The 16,901-nt window shown below is 44.7% G+C and overlaps 1 protein-coding gene, 1 long non-coding RNA gene and 2 pseudogenes across 2 annotated transcripts; 3 read left to right on the forward strand and 1 right to left on the reverse strand.

Annotated features, from left to right (window-relative positions):
• Nucleotides 1-6,275: 6,275 nt before the first annotated feature.
• LOC133907701 (E3 ubiquitin-protein ligase ATL31-like) lies at nucleotides 6,276-7,459 on the reverse strand (annotated as a pseudogene).
• A 986-nt stretch (nucleotides 7,460-8,445) lies between these two features.
• On the forward strand, nucleotides 8,446-10,308 carry LOC133907979 (purple acid phosphatase 23-like). The gene is made up of 2 exons (XM_062350124.1): nucleotides 8,446-8,622; nucleotides 9,994-10,308. Exons 1-2 carry the CDS (start codon nucleotides 8,446-8,448, stop codon nucleotides 10,306-10,308), a joined length of 492 nt encoding a protein of 163 aa, XP_062206108.1.
• A 301-nt stretch (nucleotides 10,309-10,609) lies between these two features.
• Nucleotides 10,610-11,013, forward strand: LOC133907913 (uncharacterized). Its single transcript, XR_009908054.1, has 2 exons — nucleotides 10,610-10,822; nucleotides 10,976-11,013. It is a non-coding gene; the product is annotated as an uncharacterized LOC133907913 (long non-coding RNA).
• A 250-nt stretch (nucleotides 11,014-11,263) lies between these two features.
• Nucleotides 11,264-12,604, forward strand: LOC133907980 (probable serine/threonine-protein kinase WNK6; annotated as a pseudogene).
• The last annotated feature ends 4,297 nt before the right edge of the window (nucleotides 12,605-16,901 follow it).

Consider the following 16,901-nt stretch of genomic DNA (forward strand, 5'->3'; position numbering starts at 1 on the left):
CTATACTGTCCTTTTTATTCAACGAAACTGAGATGAAAGGGAAACACATAATATACATAAGAAATCTCTCTATGAAACCGAATCTCGTAAAATTTATTTCCATCTAAGCGGTGTCACAGTGCAAAAGTGTGCAGAATCAGAATAGCAGCAGTGCACGCAAGGAAATACCCTCTCTTTTTCAGGGACAGAGAGCGATTGCGAATTGCGATTCCTTCCAAATTACGATTTGGTGTGCGAGGGAGTGACTCATGGCGGGCTTTTTGTCCGCGTAGCCGCGCGTGGGCCTTCCTCCTAGCGGCTGCCGGGGGCCCACCTGCGATCGATTGGTTTGCTGGCTGCACAGGAGGAATAGGAATAGGAATAGGATCCGATTCCAAGTCCTACACAGCACTTGCTTTTCTTTTCCGTGACCCGCATTTGGTTGGAGAGAGAGATGACTACTTGACTAGACTGTATGTGTATGACAATGTGGGGCCCTAGCCCGGTCTGATTGCACTAGCGTACATACAGTATGACTGTTGCTACGACTATGGGAGTAACAAGTACTCCAATATATAGCGTCTGTTAGTAGATGAGCAAATTTGTACCGACGGATTTCCTTTATAGCATGCAATCATGAATCATTGATCAACTAAATCATAAGGTTAGTTAGCATTTTTGAGCATCAAGAAAGTAGAGTTCTATTTTACTAGAATATTCACAGCAATTTATATGGACGTACATTAATTACAACATAATATTATTTATATGCTGCAATTTATTAGTTAAAGGAGTTCATAAAAGTTATTACAGTACGGAAATACTTTAGGTATGACGCCAATATCTTTAAATCAGATTTTACTATAAAATTAATAATATGACAAGCACAACATCAATGTAACAAGAAAGATTCAATATATCTACTAAATAATGGAGTAAGGATTTTCATTTATCTAGAGTTTGCACTAGTATTATCTAAAGTGATAGAAAATATTTACTTATGAGTCAAAAGTTTTCAACTACTTAAGATATTTTTTTTATAATATTTTTTATCGGTACGTGAGTTATCAATCAATCGAAAATATATTATTCTATTTCTAGTTCCCAATCATTATTAATAAAATAAGCAACTACAATAAAATAATCATCTCCACTCATTCGCTTACAAGTTGTGGTGAGCATATTCTGTTCCACATGAGGACTTTACAAATAATTTATTTTTATAAATATAACACCTAGCATACCTAATACTTACCTCATCTTCCTCGGTATAGATTCTTTCAAAACATTAAATAACTTTGGATGTAGTGACTTTTAATCTTTTTTAGCAGATGCTTGTTAAGACGTGTGCACTGTGTAGAACCTGATGATAAAAGTGCATGTGTAGCAGTTGAAGGTTTACCGTCGAGTCCTTCTGCATCTGTAACATTGCTATTAAAGGGGCTGTAGTACCATGAGAGTTCTCGAAGAAAAAAATCATGATCAATGAATGTATCATGATGATCACCGTCTACGATGAATGTTGAATGACACTACATTTTTTTTTTAATATTTGAAGTTAGAAAAAAGAAATAATAACATTACAAAGAAGGGAAGAAACGAGAAAGAACATTAATGCAAAAAATCACTGAGATTTCTTTAAAAAGTAGGATGACAATATTGGTTTTTTTAATTTTTAGCAACAATTCAAACCAATTTTGCTAAATTATCGTATTTTCTCAAGAACTTTGAGAGAAGAATGAGAGCAGAAAATAAGAGAGCAAATGTTGTTGCTGGTGTGGAATAGGAGAGTAGGATGATGCTCTATTTATAGGTAAAAATAATGATTTTTGCAAAATAATTCAATTTTTTTAGCCTAAACGGTAAAAACCGACTAGTTATTTTGAAATTTTTAGGTAAACAGGCTGGACACGACCCATTTAACCCGTGCCTCCGTAGGATATCATAGGTTAACGACTCTAAATAGGCTGGTAGTGCTGAGCGAGGTCTTACTGTGTCTAACCACACGAACAGCTATAAATGGGTCGGCCGTGCCTAACTGTGCCATGTCGGAGCCGGACAGTGCACGTGTCGTGCTGGCTTAGCCGGGTTAGATAGTGCTGAGATCTCGGTCTAGATCCGGCCCACTTAACCAGCTTTTATCTGAACGAGCAACAAGATCTGTTGTTTAATATCTACCGTTTTTACATGTTACATGTATTCTATGTGCATCTTTGACATATATAACTCTTTTTATCTAACATAATTATTTTAACCAAAATTGTTTATTAAAAACTGTGTTAATATCTTAATAGATTTATATTTAGGAACCGAAGTAGTACCTTTTGGAGTGCCCCAACCCCACACTAGCTACTATATCGATCGGCACCTAGTGTAACTGACATTGGGTCGGCATGCATGCATAATGCATCAACAGCCAGTCCTACTCCAGTGATCCTGTCCAGCGCACAGGAAAAGAATATATGTAGGAAAAAATCGATCGCTTGGCATCATATCATGGATTCATGATCGTGGATGCTGCTGCATGCATATGGTGTGGTGGTTTCCCTTCTTCTTGCATGCTAAGCATATATCTCCTCTGCCTCGCACCGAAAAGCATTTTTCTTTGCTTTTATTTTCTTTTTGGAGTGATCTCACTTTGCTCACTAGCAACCACGCAAGTAAAATCTATAATACTATGGTAGAAAAAAAAATTCAAAATAATAATAATTGGAAAACAAAAGCTAATGATGCACCTTATAATAGAAGAAAATAATAGTACATTAATATTTTTTTAATATGAATAGTATTTATTAATTGTAGGTTTTTAAATTGTTTAAAAATTTCTAAATAATTGAGGGGAGAAGAGACGAGAACTAACTATGATTATACACTATTTGATCGTATAAAATATACGATAGAGATTATTTAAATCTATCACAGCTCGTTCATTTTATAGAATTATAGATTAAAAAAACAAGTGAAACGATAGATAGCGCAACAGGTTTGGATCACGTCCGATTTGATTCTCGATCGATCGGCTTTGGAACCAAGCGCATCATGCGAATTACACGTCTTTGATTGAATTCGCTTCTCCTTTGACGCTTTTTCGATTCTGCGCCTAACTTATGCTGTTAGTAATAATACATAAAGCAGCAGTATTCCCTGCTCCAATTGTCTTTCGCTATCGCTCCTTTACCGGATGAAGACAGACAGACGGTGCTTTTGTCTTGAGCCCCCCTAGAACAGAACCATCACACACTACACAATGACGACTCTGCCAAACCTGAACATCTAGAGGAATCAGATCCTGTGTCTTATTAAAATCATGGTGCTACATGCATGCGCCGTGGATTGCCACCATAACATTAGGATATAGAAAACACAGGGCACACGTACACTGTTCTAGTTGAATCGATGGTATGCATATGAAAATAATCACAAAAACTGATGAAGAGGATCGGCCCAGTCGAACTTTCTTCGACCATCTGGGGATCGACAACGTAAAAGACCCGCTGAAAAAACTTGATGTGACCAGGACAGTTCGACTCTGTTCCTGGATCGGTGTAAACTGTTTAAGTCGTCAGAGGACGTCCTTTCCTGTCCGATCCTTTTATTTGTGTGAACTACTACCAGTACGGTCTAACTCGTCGTCTTCCCTTCTTTGCTGCAGCGACGATGGTTTCAGCCCAACAGAAATACATGCTGCTATGGCGGTGAAAGTGCAAAACATTTCACTGGTTTGGGTGGAACATATGATACACTGGCATGAGATACAGGTTCTGGAGCCGAGAAGCAGTGCAGTTGTGCAAGGAAGAAGAGAAGGCGCACTGATTTTCTGACACTGCCCATGCAGCAGCAGCAGAAGCTAGTGCCTGATGAAAAACCTAGCTCACGAGATTTGGTGCCAACAACTTCGCCATCCATCCATGTAGAGATGCTGTGCTATTCTTGTTAAAGAGGATGGAAGACGTATAGTTAAATCACTCCACCAGATTAAATAGCCTTATATACATACGATGGAAGTGACACGACGCTAATGGGTGGAGCATTACATTTTGTTTAGATGTTTTTGGAGCATATCATGGGGTGAGAAAAGGCAACCTTAATCGGGATCGAATAAAACTTTACTTGAAATATACATTTTTTGCACTGACCAGCCATAAGCCAGTCCGGTAGCCATGTATTTTCAGAGCAGCTCGACAGAAAGAGAAGAAGAAAACGAAGTGTCTTTCCTTCATTACTTGTCGGTGAACACTCACATAGTCACAGTAGCACTACTGATGATCTGAGTACTTAAAAGAACACCATACCGATTTTCTCCATAAGAACAAGACTACTATCTGTCTGGATCCGGATCCCTAACTACTGTAGCAGTAACTCGCGCTCAACAACGGCTCACATGGGAGTAGGTGAAGTCAGGGATCCCGATACCTATCTGCCTTTGTTTCTGCGTGCTTTGTTTCTTTGACAGACCAGAACACCATGCAGTTGCAGAATTCTTGCTGGGCATAACTGCAGCTTGGCAGTACACAAGACTAGAGTGCAGTAAGGCCGGCAATCTGTTGATGGAGAGTCTGCAAGTGAGATCTCTTTCAGTTCAGCTAATTTACAACCTTGGCCAAACTTGCAATGGAGGAAGCGGTCCAACTAAGTTTGTGGCATCCCTGCGCGGGGTGCTGTCCAGTAGAGCCAGCCAAGGGGATCGGAAGGCAATGCGGTTGGGAACTGACAACAATGAGCAATGACATGTTTTATGGATGGGTATTTTGTTTCTCGAATCTGCAAGAGTACTGCATATCTTTGTATTAGAGAAGAAGTAAAGAGTTTGAAATATTACAACACCTAGTGTCACCGCACTCACGCACACACCTCACATAAATGAATTTATACTAGACGAAACAACCCACAAAATAGGAACTATACTACTCCAGATGTAGACAACCGAGGGCCGAAGCACCGGCCAAGGCCCAAATATCTGCCTCCTGCCTGATCTTCGAGAGCAACTGATGGACCTGCAATGTTTGCCGATTGAAGACCCTTGCGTTTCGCTCTTTCCATACGTGCCATACAATCAACATGATCAAAATGTCGACGCCTTTCTTCTTCAGCCGCGGGAGATGAACACTAGATCGAAGCCACCAATCCTGCATCAGACATGCTCATGTCGAGAGCAGAGTATATCACCCACCACACTTGCTTCGTGTAGGGGCAGGAGACAAAGATGTGGTCGCTAGATTCTTGCTCTTGGTCGCACAAGGCGCAAATAGCCTGTGCATCAAAGCTATGTCTCAACCGATGGTCCGCAATCCACAATCAGCGACAAAAAACCAACCAGATGAAGAATTTAACCTTAAGTTGTGCCCCACTCCTCCAGACAAATTCGCCAAAAAACACATAGCACTAATATAGCATGAGGTACGCATATTTGACCATGTACTATCAATCCGATGTCCAGCACCAAATGAAGGCATCCTCCAAATCGCACTGCAGCTCAACAGTAGATAGGCGATCCCAGTGATGAATATACTCTACCAGTGCCTGGACAGACAGGGCCCCATTGATATCCCTGATCCATTGTCGGGTCAGCATTGTTTGCACCATCATCCGTGTCTTTCTGATCTGTGGCTCAATTGAGACCACAGAGCTAGTGTGTGCTCTGCAATTGTCGCCCATCTAACCATTTATCAGTCCAGAACAAGGTGCGCTCCCCGTTGCCAATGTTGATCTGAACGGAGGCATCAAAGATGGCTTGAATCTCTAGATCCACCTTGATTTGCAGGGCGGACCATACTTGATCATCATCTGTCTATTGCAACCAAAGCTAGCACAGACGGAGGGCGAAACCAGTTAATTTTAGATCAGTAATGCCAAGTCTGCCATATGCCGTCGGGCGGCAGATAGTTCGCCATGCCACGGTACACTTACCACGGACTGAAGCATCACCGCCGATCCAGAGAAACTTCCTTCTGATGGCGTCAATCTCTTCAAGATCCCATAACGACAGTTTGTCAGCCATCATTGTATAAAGCGAAATCATAGAAAGGATGGACTTAACTAGGATTAGCCGTCCACTCTTCACCATGAGCGATCTTTGCCACAGAGGCAGCTTGGCCGCAATTTTCTCAACCAGTGACCTCAAATAAAGCTTTAGGGATGGCTTTTGTAGAAAGAGGCAGACCAAGGTAGCAGATGGGGAAGAAAGAATCTGGTATGGCAGGATAGTTTGTACTTCGTGCAGCGCCTCATCATCACATAAAATCGGCAGGATAGCTTATTGCTGCCTAATCTCTTTCTGTCGACGAAGTGAGCTCTCTCTCTCTCTCTCTTAAAACAGCTCCATAATCTCAGCTCCCAAAGTACGCTGAGATGCACGCATTAGGCTCGGTCGGCGGCTCCGGGAGGGGGTTGGCGCGTCAGCCGCCGCCAGGGAGGCGTCGGAGCGTCTCGAAGCAGCAAGAGCCCCGCGAGTCCGTGACCAGGGGTGGTCGTCATTTGATTTACCGTCCACCACCTGGTAGCTGACAGCCGTTCGATCCATATCCCGTCCACCTCTGTTCCGCCGACCTGAACGACGCCGTCGGGGTCACGCCCACGGACGACGTGGCTGCCCGCTTTCGACCGCGGCGAGCTGGTGCTGCTGCTGGCTCGGCGGCTCGCTAGACCCTGCGGCGGCCCTCGGCCTGGGGCGCTGGGCTTTAGCACGACCCGGAGCTCGTTCTCGACGAGGTACTCCAACTCCGAGTTGGGGAGGCCGCTGGGGAGCGGGTACGCGCGGGCCGCGCCGTCGGGGTTGGACCGGCGGCTTCTGACGCTGCCGAGCTCGGCGCGGAGGAGCTCGGGGAGCGGTGGGTGGGGCAGCGCGATGGAGGCCCGGCAGAGCGGGCAGGACGGGTTGCCGCGCAACCACGGGTCCACGCAACGGGAGTGGAAGGCGTGGCGGCACGCCGGGAGCCGGGAGGAGACGGAGCTCGTCGTCGTCTCGGAATCGGAACGCGCTCTGGCAGATGGCGTAGTCCCTCGACGACTTTGGCACCGCGGCGACTCGGCGAGCGACGACGCCAGCGTGAACAGCGGCATCTATCGTATCAGATGAAAAAACTTGAGAGATGACGCGACATGGGCAGCTCGACTCTGTTCCTCCATCGGTGCTAACTCGTAAGAGGACGCCCTTTCCTGTCTGATCCTTTAATTTGTGTGAGCTACCACTACGGACTAACCCGTCGTCTTTCCTTCTTCAACCATGCATTGCGTGCCTCTGGTCTTTTGCTGTACGATGATGGTTTCAAAGAAGAAATTCATGCTGCGATGGCGGTAACAGTGAAAAAAAAATCACTGGTTTGAGTGGTTTAAAAAAAAACACATGCATGCAGGTTCTGGAGCCGAGAAGCAACAGGGCATTTCCGCAGAGGAAGAAGAGAAGGCGCTCCGATTTTCTGATACTGGACATGCGCAGTGCGGAGCCAGTTCAAGACCAAGGGGCCAAATTTTGATGTACCATGGTAGCAGGGAAATGGACAAGAAGGCCCTGTCCAACGACGAATTTGAAAGGAGGAGGCGTTAAAGAGGTGCGCGATCAAGCTAGAAACTCATGGATGCAATGAATCGAGGGATGGTTCACCAGGTTCGATGAATTTGGGAGCGCAATGTAGCACTACGTGGCTATTGAACTTAGGGAAGAAGGCGGGCTCGAGTCGATCCGCGGAAAAGAGTGGATTGAGGCTCGAAGTCAACGTAGAGAGTCGTGGCGAGGCTCCTCGGACTAGCTGGAGTAGTGGGGCGTTGCAGGAGCTGCTGCCTGTTGTTGCAGTGGAGCTCAACTGGGAAGAAGAAGAGTTCGGGGAGCTCGAGCTTGACGGGGAGGACACCACCGGTAGCAAGGATCTGGCAGAGGACGTCATCGCGGAGCTCGTCGGCGTGTCCTGGCCTCTTCACTCTTCAGAAAATGTTGCACGGTAAGGGAGGACTGGAGCCCAGGTTGGCCGATGCCTAGCTCTGCCCCTGGACATGCGGCAGAAGCTATCTCCCCGAATTAACAAAACAATAAGACATGATCCATCCGTCACCTCTGCCCTAACGTTTGTCTGTCTTTTGATCGCTTGCGTTCGTCCGATTGAATGCCCGTGCCTTCGTATGCACACCCGCACGACCACCCCACCCCTCTCTCCTCGATTCCCCGCGCCTGGCTTCTCCGGCCGCACCCCATCATCCTCACCCTGCTCCCGAAATCACCGTCCACCCCATCCATCGGCCCTCTCCTCTGCCCCCTCTCTTCTTCTGTCCCACGACGCGTATCAAGGGTGGCCAGATCCGGCATCCCCCAAGCTTGGGCGGCTAGATCCAACGGCTAGACGAGTGGAGGAGGAGGAGTGATGGCTGGATGAGCGGAGGTGGAGGCGGAGGAGCGGCGCATGCAGGAGGCTGGCGGGCTTCTTCCGGATCTCCCGGCCTTAGGTAGGGCAGCGACGACGTCCCGCTCTCCGACCCATGCCTCGCAACCCCCGCACGCTCTCCTGGGTCACGAGCCGCATGCAGGTGGGGTTTGACCTCGCCCTGCTTGACCCCGCCGCCATCCGCAGCGAGGTCTGGTACGACGACTGCAGTGTCCCCGTAGCCGCCTCCTCCGTCACCTCCTACTCACACATCGCCACGGGGTCCGCGAATGTGTATGTGTTGTAATATAGGCGATAAATAGAGCATGAATATTATTCCATAGAGGCAATTATTATAGCAGTAATATGAGCTATCTATACACACAATAAAGTAATTGCACAACTGAAATGGACAGCAACTACATTAATCAACATGTGTACCTTAAATAGCTGAATTGCTGAGCAGAGCATATGAGCAATTATCCCAATAGACTGACAGCAGAATAAAGGAAGATAAAAGTTTGCTCTCAGATTTTTACATAACAATTGGCTCCAAGACTCAAATGTCTTGCTCCCAAATTGTTCTACAAACTTCATCATTGATTGGGCTATTGTTAAGACCTCAACTAGCAAATAGAGTTTGGACATTATATCAAAGTAAATCACTGGACAATGAGCTGCAACAGTACAGAGGGCCTCCCATAGACTGAATTGTGTAGTTTCAGACTTAACACAAGTGTACAGGTAGTGAACTCTACAAAAGATTGCAATCACCATATTTATCCAGTAAAGACCAGAATTTACCATCTCTGTACGGTGAATAACAAAATTCGGACTACCATCAGCAGCCTGCAAGATCATTGCCATCTCTGTATAGCTAATAACAAACCTCAGACTACCATCAGCAGCCCATCATTTCAGTGCATCACAGCAGCTCATACATCCAGAGCACCACAACCCTATTGCTATTGTTCTTGACTAATAGCACAATCTCAGACCACATCAATCATCACAGAGCAAGAACAGACAGAGGGATTAGGAGAAAGATTACCCACAGCGAAATTTCGATCAAAGTCGAAAAGAAGTGAGGCTAGGCACGACTCAAAAGCCGTTGTCCCAGAAAACCTAGCACCCGCCGTTGCTGACGGAGAGAAGGAGATCGGAGATACAAAGCCTCTCCACACTGCCACTGCACGCGCAGATGAACTGCAGCCGTGCAGCTCCGGTCACCAACAAATTTCTCTTCCCGGCTCCCACGAAATCAGATCGGGCACCCGACAGATCAGGGCTCAATCGCCCCAGAGCAGGCTGGAAAGGAACCAGTGAGGAGTGAGGAAATCACACACCAAATCAGAGTCCCAGAGGAGAGGAGGAGGCACATAAGAAGGGGAGGCTCACGCAGCACCGCCTGGCCGACGAATCCGCCCCGAACCGCATACCCGAGGGAATCGGCATGGCCGTTTCACCGCCGCCGCCGCAGTCTCCCCAGCCAGCCTCATCCTTATCCATCCGAGAAACCCCAGCTGAACACCCTAGAGCTGATCTGCCCCTTTTGCAACACGACGATAGGGCCCAGGCCAAAATAGTCGATGAGTAACAGGCCGGCCCAACCAGCTCCCAAATATACAGCCCAACAGTGAAATTTCTAACAAAAATATAACAGTATGGTCAGCTGTACCCGTACTCGAGCCTACTCAACTACACCTCCGGCGCCATCCACCACGTCTGCCTCCACGGCCTGCGACCAGCCATGAGCTACTACTACTGTTGTGGTGACAGCGCCCTCCCCAGCGGCCTCAGCAACGAGAGGTCCTTCACCATGCTACCTGCGGCAGGGGCCGGGTACTACTCGTGTCGCATCACGGTGCTCGGGGACCTGGGCTTCACCGGCAACTACAACGCCACCGTCGAACACCTCACCAAGAATGACCCCTCCCTGATCCTCATGGTCGGGGACATGACCTACGCCAACCATTGACTCACCACCGGTAGCAAGTGGGTCTCGTGCTTCTCCTGCTCCTTTCCCAATGCTCCGATCGGGGAGTCCTATCAGCCAAGATGGGATGGATGGGGAAGGTAATTTTTTTCAGAACGGTTAACCTCGAATTTCATTACGCATAGACAACGAAATTACAAACTATCTCTTCCTCCGGTCCAGGATAATTACAGCAAAACGAGCTAAGTTTTTTCCGTCGATCCCAAATCAATTATCTACTCGTAGCTGCTTCAACTCTTGGATCAGCCGCAATAGTTAATCAATTAGTTTCCTTTCTTTCGTCATGTGTGCCCTCATACTCTCGCTGCTCGATTCTGAAACCAGGGCTTTCTGATCGGTGGATTTGATTCTTATCACACGCGACGCGACGTGGCGGAGCAGGCGCGGCAGCACGATGGCTCCAAATCCGGAGGCACCAGGCGAGCAGCTAGAGCCTCCCGGCGAGGACGAGGACCTCGACGTTGAGGAGGTCGACCCCACCGAGCGCTACTTACGGGTACGTTGCGCTGTCCGCCGTCCCTCAAGGAGACCTCTCGTTCTTGCTCGATCTTGATTAGCTGATGCCTGCTGCATTGCAATCTTTTCTCAGAGAAAAAAACAATATTTTCTTTTCTGATGGTTGCGGCTATTTTTCATGCGTGCATTGCAGTACAAGGAGATTCTTGGATCAGGGGGCTTCAAGACAGTGTACCCTCCTATCTCCTCTCTCGTCAATTGTTTAGAAGTAATTTCGCATATCTTTTTTTAAAAAAAATAGAGAATTAATTTAGTAGTAGATGGCAGTAGATGGCAGTAAGAATTTAGGCTGCAAATTCTAAAAATTGAACGGTCAAACGAAATTTTGCAGCATGAGTTGAATCTTCGTGCTGCTACTCAATGGAATATGGCGTCTCACACATAGTTGGTTTTTTTGGCCTTTCATTTCAGAAGAAAAAAGGGGAGAAGTTGAACAGAACTGTCTAGCTTCCCCATCCCCTTATGATATGTACCTTTTATTGATGGTTCGATATGATCAGATACCGTACAAAGCACAAGAAACTTGACCTGAAAGTAATGAGGCGATGGGCGAAACAGATATTGACAGGTGTAGCATATCATGAAACAGATATCGACAGGGCTAGCATATCTGCACGGCCAGAAGCCACCAATCATACACATGGACTTGAAGTGTGATAATATCTTCATCAATGGGAACCATGGAAAGGTGAACATTGGAGATTTTGGTTTGGCAATGGTCATGCAGCAGAGGAAAACACAGGGTATACAAGGTACAGTCCTCTACAAGCCACATTGCCGCATATTTTTGAAGGATTGGGGATGACTACAGTTTTGCTTTGTTCAAAAGCTTTTCTTTTCTTATAAGTTGTAGAATTAGAGATAACATTTACCCTGAAACACATGCACATTAGAATTCATGGCACCAGAGCTCTTTTGTGAAAATTACAATAAGTTGGTGGATGTATACTCTTTTGGGATGTGTATGGTTGAAATGGTGACTGGTGAATGCCCTTACAATGAATGTCAAGGCTTTGTTCAGATATACAACAAAGTTTCTGAAGTAAGTGGACTTTCATCTAGAAAGTACTTACCTACTTCAAGATTTTGCTAGAAAATATCAAACAATTCCTTTTTGTTATGGATGGTGCTATAATTGTACAATTGCAGGGTATAAAACCCGTTGCTATCTCCAAGGTCAAAGATGCAGAAGTGAGAAACTTCATAAAGAGCTGCCTAGCTTCAATAGCTGACAGATTGCCGGCAATTGAGCTCTTGAAGAACCCTTTTCTCTAGAAAGATGGTATCAACGAGAAAAGCTCTAATTCAGTGCAAGAACCGATAGCATTCCCGCAAAATTTAGATCTGGATCTTGATGCCACGCTGATTTTTGTCTCTTTCTTACCGAATGGAACTGTCGATGATGGGAAGGAGTCTTTCAGCCTAGTACTTTGAAGGGGTCAATTTGTGCTGGAAGGAAATATGAGTGTCACCAACCCGGTCAAGTTGTTACTAAGAGCTCCTGCTCCCAATGGTAATTACAAGCATCAAAGCTTCATCTTTGGATTGAACATTGAGTTCTCATTTGACTTGGAGAAGGACACCAGTCTTTTGGTGTCTACTGATGGTTGAAGAGCTCGAACTGCCTCCTTGAAGTAGGCTTGTTGTGGCCAAGCTGATAGATGCTTTCTTACTCAATACAGTTCATGGTTGGAGACCTTGTGTTCAAGTTGGTCAGATGATTCAGGTGGTACACAACACTGCATCAGGAAATGGAAAATGAATCAAAATCTCTTGTTGTTTCTAAGGAATGTTTCGATCGAGTTGCCCCTCCAGTCTGCCCCGCTGTATATATGATCGCATTGCAATGCCATGCAAGGTGTTGCTAAATGCATCTTTATTTTTCTGATGATGGTGAAAGTTTGTACATAGTTACTAATTAGATTGGTTGGTGTATTTCTATTTCATATGATTTTTGAAGTGTTATTCTTAGGGAAGAGTATTCTGTGAAATTAATATTTGCTCCAGTTTCTTCATGGGGTCGCTGATTTGGATGCATGGACGTCCAAGCTGATTCCTGATTTAAGCTACTTCAAGTGAATTCCTACGATAATGTTTGGAATAGCAGAATGCTATGTCTAGGAATGTAGGAACGCAGGAATCTCATACGAAGTGGTTAAACTTCCAATGAATAGATCTTGTGATATCCCCTGAGTTTGTCGCATTTCATATCCTTCTGCATGTAGCAACTCATCTTCATGCCTGTCGCTGTCACCTGCAAAACAGCTCCCTCCGGTTGTTTAATATACAAGAAAATTGTAAGTACTGAGATCGATAGTGCACCATGAAGATTAATGTTTTCTTTTTATTTTTCCTTCCAAATATTGTACATATAGACCATGGAAATAGGATTACGATCATTGAGGGAATTTAGGGGAGCTATGCAAAGTCCCTTAGATTATTTCTACCTGCAAGAAATGAAATGTTTGAAAATTTTACATAATGATTTCGGGTTTGTATTAGATCATTGTGCACCATAATATAGGTAAAAAATAATTAGTCAAAGGTTATATTATCTCACATATATCCGCAAGTCATTGGTCAGTCAAACTGTTATTTTGCATTAACTAAACACATTAAATTATATTATCTCGTAAAAAATTTCACATCTCGTTACAACACACGAGCAATTATCTAGTAGTGTCTGAAAAAACTCGCAATATTTGGTGACTGCCACTTAGTGAGCCATCCATGTAGAGATGCTGTGCTACTCTTGTTAAAGAAGATGCAAGACGGTTAAGGCCCTGTTTCAGATGGTAAAAAATTGAATTGTGATTATAATCTGCAAGTCAAAACAAATAGCTAGATTGTGATAACGATCCGCATATACATTTCAATATGCAAACTCATGCATTACAAACAGTCGATATTATACCATCTTTATGCTATGCTATTTTTTTACCGCTGCCTTAGCCACTGTTTAATATAATATATGCATGTACACCTGTACTTGTATATTTTATTTAATAATCATATTTAATATATTAATAATATACACAATTTATTAGGGTACATCACCGATTTCATTGCATTATTAAATATCTTTTATAATATTCATGTTATAACTTCTAGTTTTATTCATAATTCTAAACGAAATTTCGTGTTCCGATTGAAGCATAAATTAACACGACATGCTTGTATCTCATAATTATGCATAATCAAATATTAAGATAATAGATGGAAGTGACATGACGACATTGGTGCAGTGCATTTTGTTGAGCTGTATTGGAGCATATCATGGAGTCAGAACAGGCGAGCTTCGATCGGAATCGAATAAAAACTTCACGTCTAACATTTTTTTTGCACTGACCAACCACATAAACTAGTCCGGCAGCAATTGTCAGGAACTGGGCTGGCGCCCGGCGGGAATGTGCTGCCTGGGCCACCGACGGGTACAAAAACGATTCTTCCTCTCCATCAGAAGGGCATGGAACAAGCAAACACAGAACCGGATCCTTCTCCTCGTAGCTTCGTCTTCCTCTGGTGTCTCGGCCTTCTCCACTCTTCTTCATCTTCTTTCTAACTTCTAGAATCTTCTCTAGCTCCTTCCTCTTCGCGGCTGCTAACAATTGGTATTAGAGCCACCCTCCTTAGCTACTATGATAGATGACGATTGCACTCTCATCATCACCGAGATGAGGAGGCTGTTCAAGAGATCGGATGAGCAACTCGACAGGTGGGCTGCTTTATCGCGGGCGTCGGCGACACCTACTCCTATGCCACGGTGCCACGGTGGACTACGAGTCGGGCCAGATGGAGTGCAACGGTGCCGGAGTCTCCCCACCCGCCACGCTTGCCGAGTTCACCCTCGACGGCTCCGACGGAAAGGACTTCTACGACGTCAGCCTCGTCGACCTCAACGAGCGCTGCCCGACGAACTCCGCGTCGCCGACGTCCGCGCGTACCACAGCGCCTGCGAGGCTTTCGGCCATCCTGAGTGCTGCTGCAACCAGTGGTGGAGCTACGATTTTTGGGTTGGGTAGCCACTCCAACTTTTCATAAAACTACAAAATCAATATATAAGTAAATAATTCCTAAAATCACAATACAAATATATTGTAATATCATAAATGCAACACATAAGTTCAAGTTATGCAAAAAAAAAACAATATAAATTATTCAAATATGAAATAAGGTCTTATATAAATAGGAGATTACAATAGTACTTAGGATTCTTTACTTTGTGCTTTTTTATAATCATTAAAGTTTCAATTATATCATCATCACTTATTTTGGAGAAAATATTTAGCTCAATAAATATGATTTAGCCATATAATGATTCAAAGTTTGGCACAAATCACACTATATAATTTCTAAAACTATAATAATTAAATATCATGTGAGTAATCTGAACAATAAAGATAACGATTATATCGATATAACAACTAATAAGATCGATTAATCCTAATAACAACAACTAATACTTTATCGTGCAATGTATCTGCTCTGGCCGCTAACTAGTGTTGCATTCCTCTCTCTTTTTCTTTCTCTAAACAAGGATAAAAACTAGTACTTAATTTTCTAGGTAAGAATAAATCAATTAGTAATTTACTGGTTGTTAAGCTCTTACTAAATTTTATCAATGACACAAGATATATTCTCTTCTATAATGATCATTAACTGTTTGTACCGGATAAATTGTAGCTTACGGTATTACAAATTTGAAAATTACAATCAACACTCAACATACAAGATTACAAGATCAATTAAACTCGTGACATTACAATATTAAACCTCAAACATCTCTGTTGAATATGGTTATACTCTGTACTCACGGCCTTATACTCCCTAGCTCTTACATATACTTGCAAAAAATAAACCAGATACATAGATAGTCCCCGTCTCACCTAAACTACCCATTGGATCGGCCTATAGCTGCAACGGCGCCTATGGCAACTCAGACCCCCACTCTACCGAGCCCAACTCTGGTATCGGTGCGGAACACACCGAGCTCCAAAAGTCGAGACCGCGGAGGCTTGGGGAGCATCGCCGGCCTGCTTGCCAATCAACCTCGCCAAGGCCATGCTCCGTGAGAGTCCCAACTCGTACACGGTCATCCTCGGCACAGAGATCGTCTACTTCGCGATGAAGAGCAAGCGGATGTGCATGGAGGCGGTTGTAGCCGCCCGGGTCGGCGTAGGGACACGGATGGTGAAGGAGGGCGACCTGCGCAAGGATCTGGCCAAGTTTGACCTGCTATACTTTTTTAAAAAAAAATGAGAACTTTGCTCGGCTTCTATTGAAAACCAAAGAGAAGTCTTACAACAAAGACAACAAAACCAGCACCGAGACAAGTAGAAAAACAAAAGGGCTGGAGGTAGCCTGCCACCAGACAGTCGCACAAAAACGTCGTACCTCACCCATGAGCAACCACCTGAGAACTGACAGCCTAAGCAAGACTATAGATCCGAATTACAACTCCACAATATCAAAGGCCAGGATTTGACTTCGATTGAACGCAGAGATCCACTGAAGGATGTTGGATAGAGATGCCTCCAGATTTTTCCTATCCTCCAGTGTGAGCAGAATCTTTTATTTATGTAAATACGAAATCCTAGAAAAAAGCACAAAGGAAATTTCAATGGTGTTTGACCTGCTGTACTGGACAACGTACAAGGTGTTGGACGTGCTGCAGAAGGTGCTGGTCACGTCCCTCGCCGACCAGAATGTTCCATGGGATCCTGACGGCCTGACGACAACGGTTTGGGAGCGAGCCGCAATTTAAAGAGAAGGGAATGTCAGGAACTGGGCTGGCGCCCGGCTGGAGTGGGCTGGCTGGGCCACCGACAGTACAAAAGGATTCTTCCTCTCCATCAGAAGGGCATGGAACAAGCAAACACAGAACCGGATCCTTCTCCTCGTAGCTTCTTCTTCCTCTAGTGTCTCGGTCTTCTCCACTGTTCTTCGTATTCTTCAAGCTTCTGGAACCGTCTCTGGCTCCTTCCTCCCCAAGGCTACTAATAGCAATGCATTAGCAGAGCAGGTCGATATAAAGAGAAGAAACGAAAAGAACACGAAGG

The sequence above is a fragment of the Phragmites australis genome, chromosome 24, assembly GCF_958298935.1.
Source record: "Phragmites australis chromosome 24, lpPhrAust1.1, whole genome shotgun sequence".
Taxonomy (NCBI): Eukaryota; Viridiplantae; Streptophyta; class Magnoliopsida; order Poales; family Poaceae; genus Phragmites; species Phragmites australis.

Bases quoted from the DNA above. Each gene is read 5' to 3' on its own strand.
- LOC133907979 (XM_062350124.1), top strand. From the start codon at position 8,446: ATGCCTCGCAACCCCCGCACGCTCTCCTGGGTCACGAGCCGCATGCAG. The intron at 8,623-9,993 runs GTGTATGTGTTG...AAAATATAACAG, and splicing joins TCGCCACGGGGTCCGCGAAT to TATGGTCAGCTGTACCCGTA.